Genomic DNA, 7,197 nt, shown 5'->3' on the forward strand with positions numbered 1-7,197 from the left:
TAACCATTCACCACTCACTGAGTTTGCGCAAAGAGCATGTAAATGCATTGTGGGTGATGTAGTCACCCTACATTCTCATCCAAACAGATCCTGAATTAATTTCTCTTAAACTTAAACATAGCTAAGGTGGGTTTACGATATCATTGGCTTATTAAACAAACAAATAGAAACAAAACATTCAAATGATAGATTAAGAAACAATGGAAAAAATCGCAAAACAGTAAACGTTTTATTATTTTTAAGAAATAATTTTTTAATATTTTCATTATTTTATATATATATATATATATATATATATATATATATATATATATATATATATATATATATATATATATATATAATGTATTTATTTATATTTATAGTCCGCATTTGTCAGTCCTGGTCATTGAATAGAAGAATTGTAGGTTATAGCAAGGGAAAAAAAAGAAAATTGCAGGACAGACATCCTCCATGACCAGGACTATGAAACACTATATTAATTGACAGAAATAATATAGCAGGTAATGAAATCTAATATGGAATTAGTCCTACAAACTAAAGTAATAAAAAAAAAACCATCCTGTTATGCTATAGAATCTAATGCACACAAGTCTCCTAAACTTTGTATGTTCTAGAAATGAACAATGAAAATTAAAATTAATATAGCTGTAAAACGATGAGCACCCAGTTAATGTAACACCTTGTTCAGTGCCACAGAATCAGATCTGCTCAGCACGGCAGCCAGCCAAACCCAGAAGCAGTACAATACTGTAAATTCAACTGCATGAACCTTGACAGTTGTATATGAGGAATGAGGTGGGCTTTAAAAAGCAGTGTTCCCTTAGGATCTGATTATGGCCACCAGAACGTGTGTGAAGAAATGGCACAGTGTACTAAAAGCACTCATAAGTCTGCCCCATACAGTTCCCCCTTACATAGAAGAAATCTGTATTTGGGTTGCCTTTTGTTAAACATGGCTTTGTTTTTAAAACAAATTGCTCTGATTAAAGCAAACGCACAACTACCCCTTCTATCTGATCACTCTTGTAATTAACTGAGACTGAAACCATTATGGGGACAGAAAGTTATTATATGGTTTGCCCTTTTTGGGACAATTATGATCATAACCTAACCCTGGCTTCCACATCATTACCCAGCCTATCAGGACTCCATCCATATGCAAGTTGGCTTGGGCCATGGCCAAGCATGAGCTCGGTCTGGGCGGATGATGTCCGCAGTCAGACATGGAGCGATGGGGTGAGGGGAGAACAAGGAGAGGCGTGCTGCCAGAAGGCCCATGTGCACACAGGTGTCTGTATCCTGTTCCTGCAGGATCCCTGCCATCACTCCACCTGCGAGGCTGAGACAGAGACAGACAGAGAGAGACATAACGAGACTGAAAAGTACAGAGAGATTGAGAGACAGACAGAAAGTGAGTAGGCCTGGAGCAGGCCTGGGTACAAGGACAAAAGAGAGGAATAATCATTTTCCCAAAAAGTAGAAGGTTAAGGGGGACAGACCTGTCTCCAGCTCCAGAGACATTTACTGTCTCTTCAGAACGTACCATAAGAGCGGGGTAGTACATAGCACACAGTCTTCCCTTCTGCTCAAGAACAAACCAGTGTTTTTTTTGGTGAAAATATAGAAAACAGAAAACAGTATTTCCAGGAATATGCAGAATGGACAGATATTCTAGCACACAGCACAGCTTGAATTCAATCTGTGCCCATGCAAAAGTGACATTCATGGCACTTCATCACAACTTTTTCCTTGAGAAATGAATAAGTAGTATAAGAAAATGTTCCATACCCGATTATGCTTTTGAGGTTGTAAATTGACTGTTCCAGAGTCATGCTCTCCACAAACCAACACTCCCAGGGCGCCCAGTGTCACCATCACGCAGCACAGATGCTCCAGCAGGGGGCGAGAAAGAGCTGCAGCACTGCCAAGAACGTCCTCAAGAGAGCTTGGTAGGACTGAAAAGGTCATATGCTGCTTTAACAAAAGACTTGGGAGCATCATCTTCCCTCCTAGGCTTAATTTAACCTGCTATGAGTAGAACAAGGCAAGCCATGTTTTCATTTGAGTACAGCATAATTCCCTTCTCTAAACATAAGCCTTCATCTTATCTTTCAGCTGTTTACTCTCATAATGCACCACATTCAAAAACAGTGCTCAAAAACATTAGCAAGTCTCAAATTAGCTAGGCTTATGAAAAGGGGATCATGCACTACAGCTAATGCAGGAAATGAGTCATCGCTTCTTTTTGTGTCTGTCTGCCTGAAGGTGAGTCAAACAAAATTATGAAGAACTACATCAGCAACATGAGCAAACTATTTGCTGTAAGTTAGCAATGATCATTTCAGGTTGATAACTCAGTTTACCTTTTGGTGTAGGGAGAAGGAGAGTCTGGTTCATGGTACAAAGCTCTGCCAAGTTGGGTGAAGTGTAAGTAAGAGCCTTCCAGCTTTCTGACACAAAGGGCTTACAGGCCTTATCAGCATCAGTGGGCTCATACCATACTGAGACAAACACACCCACACACACACACCACATATGACGCACGGTTGTACGGTTGTGGCTTTAATATGTGAGCACTCAGTACCTCAGTAGTTGAAGGCCTGTTTTTAGGCCTGTTTTTAGAGCTGTAGACATACCTGGGATAGAATGTTTCTTGGCAAGGCTGCATACATAATCAATGGTAGAAACAGGAATATTGCCATCAAGAACCAGGAGAGATGCCGAGGACAGGTGCTCCTCATACTGGGAAACCTGAAAAAAAACCCTGTTCATTTAGGCTTGTTCTTCACCCACACAAAGTAATCCAGCTTCTGGGGAACTGCCCATAAATTAAGCATCTCATACTGTTGGTTTCAGATATGACGTAGATGGCAACACTTTGAAGAGAAGTGGTACAGTGTGTGTTAGCGCTCAATGGCAATAAAAAGGCACTTACATACTGCTCTTTAATCTGTGAGTGGATGTCCATGTCTCCCAGACCGAGGTTCAATTCCCCACTTTCTGTGATCACAGCACAGTAGGTGGCAGTTCTCAGACCCTGCAGTCTCCTAACTGCTCGAGTGTCCTAATGAACACAGAGCAGATGCATGCTGGGGTTAAGATTATTAGCACAGGCCACTTGGTGGCCTGGCAGAGTTGCAGTGCAGCCTTTGTGCAATACTGAAAATACTGGAGATCTGATGAGCAATACCCAAACTTGGACTTAAAGAACAAACAATCTTTAGAAGTTCAAAAGCTAAATGGATTCCCTAGGGTTAATTAAAACTATTTGCCACCATCATACAGTACTTACCATATGCTTACAGTAGTTGAGCACAGCATCACTATGAGAGTCTGTTCCAATGGCTGAGATGAACAGAGGTTTGTGACCCAGCCTACTCAGACAGTCTTAATGGTATTGCATTGGAAATATAAACAGAAAGAGGGGTAAAGAGTTACTATCAAATGATGACCCCATATCTGGCAGACAGTTTTATATTATTTGTGAACACTTCACATTAGGTATCAGAGTAGCGAGTTACCTGCAACATTCCTACCTACTCCCCCAAATGACTGGAACACACTTCCTGGATTTGTCTGTCCATACTAGGACAAACAGAAATTGTGTTCTTTCGGGGGATTATTCCACTGAAGATGTTGTACATTTACATCTTATTATGCAGTTATACAGAGGTTCATGAATGAATTTGCTAAACTTGATTTAATGGGCATAATTAGTCTGAGTGGGATATGCATGAACATGTTTAACCATACCAAAAACTTCTTTTTTGTTCCTTTAGCAATGAAGTCAACATTAACACCACCGATGACAACCTGTAGGAAATTGTAATCAGACTTTATACACATCAAACTCTTGAGCCAGTTTCCCAGACATGCATTATAGCTCGCCTTGAAATAAATTAGAATGTCTAGTCTTAGTCTTTAGGATTAAAATGGGCTTTGCAAACCAGCCCAATATGAGTGTGATTTGTGTGAATGGGCTTTGGATTCTCCTTACAGTTCTCGATTGTGAGCCCTGGTTTTTCTCCTCATGGATCTGACTGCCTCCTTGGGCTCGGTACTCTGTTTTCTGCAAGCGCTCAGAAAGGGCACGAGCTATTTGACTGCCCACCTTAGCATTATTATGAATGAGAGCAATGTCTAAGAGGAAGAGGCAATAAGGAAAATCCTATTGGCACTGGAGAAAGCATGTCCAGAAACATCTGAATGAGTATAGACAATTCATGCCACTATAGCATTGCAGGCATGCAGTATTATCATACAAGTGAGAATAACATATGGAGGAAAATGTGCATTACTGTGTATAACAAATCAGATGGATACTGGCTTGGAGTGACTGTCCCTCAGTGAGCTCACTGACTCTTTGTAGGATGAAGGGAGTCACATATTTTCCTGTGATTCCTTTCTGTCTGTGGATATGCAGAACATGCTTTTGAAACTGGTGGGACAATATGCACAAATTCACATCATCACAGCATGTTAATACCTGAGCAACCAGTTTTTCAGAGCCTAATTATGTATCAAGAAAAAAAACAGTCCAGTATGCAAAGCCTTTAATTGGGTTTGTAAACCTTGCATAGAACTCCTTCTACAGACTTTGTAAATCATTTAAATGCATGAAAGATCAGATATTTAAGTCTGTTTAAGAATGAGGGAAACCACCTCTAAATTCTCCCTCACACTACTTGAATTACCTGGCCTCAGCCACAGCTATCTGTATAGCACCCTCTATCTGCTGTCCAACAGCAGCATGCTTCACAGGAATGGGCACAGCCAGCAGGAGCCCACTCTGCAGGCCCAGGGAGAGCATGCCCACTGTAGGCACACAAAGAGAGCTTAAGCGTTCCACAGACAAATCTGGAAGTAAAGGCACTAAAAAGGCACTGATATCCCCTGATATCAGACAGATCCTGAAAATGCTAATAAACCTTTCAGGAAGAGTTAAACGACTTAGATTCATTATATTCTAACTAAATTTGAAGTACAGTGCCAATGTATGACAGGAAATGAGAATTCATACCAATAAGGTCAGCTGCCTCTTCAGCATTGAGAACATTGTAAGGAGCTGTGAACCCACTTTCACGAGAGAAGAAGGCTGGGAAACTCTTGGTCTCCCCATAAGTAGCTACACAGACCCCCTGAGTTTCCTAAGAATGCATTGTTAAAGTTTTTCACATGAAATCTCATCACTGAGGTGGATTCACTAAAACCACTTCCCTACAATTATATTATACATGGTAATTTTACTTCACAATGGATGCTATTCTACCACTGACCAAGAACTCCAGGGTGCGGCCGATGTCCAGGATGGACTTCACTCCAGCGGACACTACAGCAATGGGAGTGCGTCCTAGTTCAGAGAGATCTGCACTCACATCCAGGGCTGTGAACAACATTCATTCATTCATTAATCATTGAAGAAAAAAGCCTTTAACAGCAATACCTAGTAGATATTTCTCTGTATATAACTCTTTAGCATTAAAAATACAGACACCTTATTAAATTGTTATTGTTTATCATGTTTCAAAGAAACTCAGTTTGACTTACAGTTCTCTCCATCTCTGTGTACTCCACCAATCCCTCCTGTCACAAAAACAGGAATCCCAGCTCTGTGGGCTGCGATCATTGTTCCTGAGACAGTAGTACCTCCAGACAAACCCTACTGATTCAATCACTCACATATGTTACCCATATCTAGGTATTCATAAATCTAGGTATAACTGATGAAAGGTTCAGTGCATGAACTATCCACCTTGCTGATGACATAGGGCAAGTCTCTCCTGGACACCTTGAGGGCTGTTTTACTGCATGCCAGGAAGTCCAGCTCATCCTCTGATAAACCAACATGAACCATGCCTTCCAGGACTGCCACTGTGGCTGGAGTCACTCCCTCAGCCCTCACCATGGCCTCTACCTCTTTTGCCGTGCTAAAACCAGACCACTCTTTCAACTGAGAGGTTAGGTTTTGCTAGCCTTGTTCTGACAAATGTAACATTTTTAACAAATTTAACACATCATTGACTGCTTGTCAAATAACTTGTGAAAAAAATTAGCCTACTGTGTAAGTTTTTTTTTTTTCAAGGAGTTGTGATTGAGAAAAGAACAACAAATTAACCCTAAAAATCTAAAGGACCTTCACGGTTTTATTTATGTACGTACGACAAAAAATAAAAAATAAAATCTGTAGACAAAAAATGTGCACTGACTAACTGAGCGAAGAAAGGCTGTTTGGGTCTTGTGTTCTCGCTACCTCAGGTTGCGTGGGTAAGGCATGCCATGGGTGATGATGGTGCTCTCCAGTGCTACCACGGGCTGTTGTCCGGCAAGCGCCTCAGCCACAGAGGAGTGGACTTTAAACAAGCGCTCTGCGGCAGACACACACCTCATAGCACATCACAACTGCAAGGCTACAGCCGGTTCAGACAAATGCATACAGCATACATACAAACGGTAGACAGTGATGCCGTTTAACGTCAAACTTTATGCACTGACTGTATTTAGTAAACTTGTATACTGTGATATTTGACTGTGAAGAACATTTGTTCAACCGTGCTGTGAAGGTTTTACCACATTTTTTGAGCCTGCTGGAGGACGTTGAAATATGGCGCCACAGAGGAGTCGACAGTTTCCACAGCACATTCATTCCAAAGCAATCTCCGTAATTGAAAAAATAAGGCAAAGTCAATAAATATTCTCAGGTCTCACGAAACTGCCACAATGTAGCAGATTTTCTATTAAGATACTAGAAGATCTATGTGCTCTGGTTTTTATGACACGCTGTCAATGCGAAAATTGATGACAGTTAAAGATGAGTTTCTAAACAGTGAAACGCTAGATTAATGCCATATTCTTAACTGATTTATTGAAACAATCAGTAGGCCTATAGCCTACATTTTAAATTTGGAAGGGGTTGATGCGATTTGTAGCAAAATTAAATTGAAACGCCTCTGGACTTTAATTGGGCCACTTTTTCATCTGAGCACTCTTAAGCAGCCGATAGCCGATATATCCTCAACTTTTATGCGCTTGTATTCTTTAGGTTACAAGAATCAGCCTACAAATCAAAACACAAATCACGTAGTTACTTACGTAACGTGACTCAAGACTGGCGTGTCTCGTTTTATAATTTGGCTACCAAATGTTCACGGCCAACAGAAACAAATGAAAAGCGTAACAAAAAATGAAACTGCACGA

General features: G+C 40.7%; 1 protein-coding gene across 6 annotated transcripts; it reads right to left on the minus strand.

The window, feature by feature from the left end:
- Positions 1–363: 363 nt before the first annotated feature.
- zgc:136858 (uncharacterized protein LOC678543 homolog) lies at positions 364–7,197 on the minus strand. 6 transcript variants are annotated; one of them, XM_027013902.2, is made up of 19 exons: positions 7,093–7,197; positions 6,571–6,657; positions 6,254–6,368; positions 5,756–5,930; positions 5,551–5,662; positions 5,280–5,386; positions 5,024–5,150; positions 4,698–4,818; positions 4,327–4,412; positions 4,001–4,143; positions 3,757–3,816; positions 3,525–3,588; positions 3,296–3,390; positions 2,939–3,067; positions 2,640–2,754; positions 2,367–2,504; positions 1,792–1,958; positions 1,503–1,585; positions 1,043–1,342 (listed from the first exon to the last, which is right to left on the minus strand). In XM_027013902.2, exons 2-19 carry the CDS (start codon positions 6,644–6,646, stop codon positions 1,144–1,146), a joined length of 2,112 nt encoding a protein of 703 aa, XP_026869703.2. In that variant the 5' UTR covers positions 6,647–6,657; positions 7,093–7,197; the 3' UTR covers positions 1,043–1,143. The 6 variants fall into 6 exon arrangements, with proteins under 6 accessions (XP_026869702.2, XP_026869701.2, XP_026869700.2 ...); XM_035532278.1 differs by having other exon boundaries at positions 1,043–1,378; XM_027013901.2 differs by lacking the exon at positions 1,503–1,585 and having other exon boundaries at positions 364–1,342.

Source organism: Electrophorus electricus, chromosome 12 (assembly GCF_013358815.1).
Source record: "Electrophorus electricus isolate fEleEle1 chromosome 12, fEleEle1.pri, whole genome shotgun sequence".
Lineage (NCBI taxonomy): Eukaryota > Metazoa > Chordata > Actinopteri > Gymnotiformes > Gymnotidae > Electrophorus > Electrophorus electricus.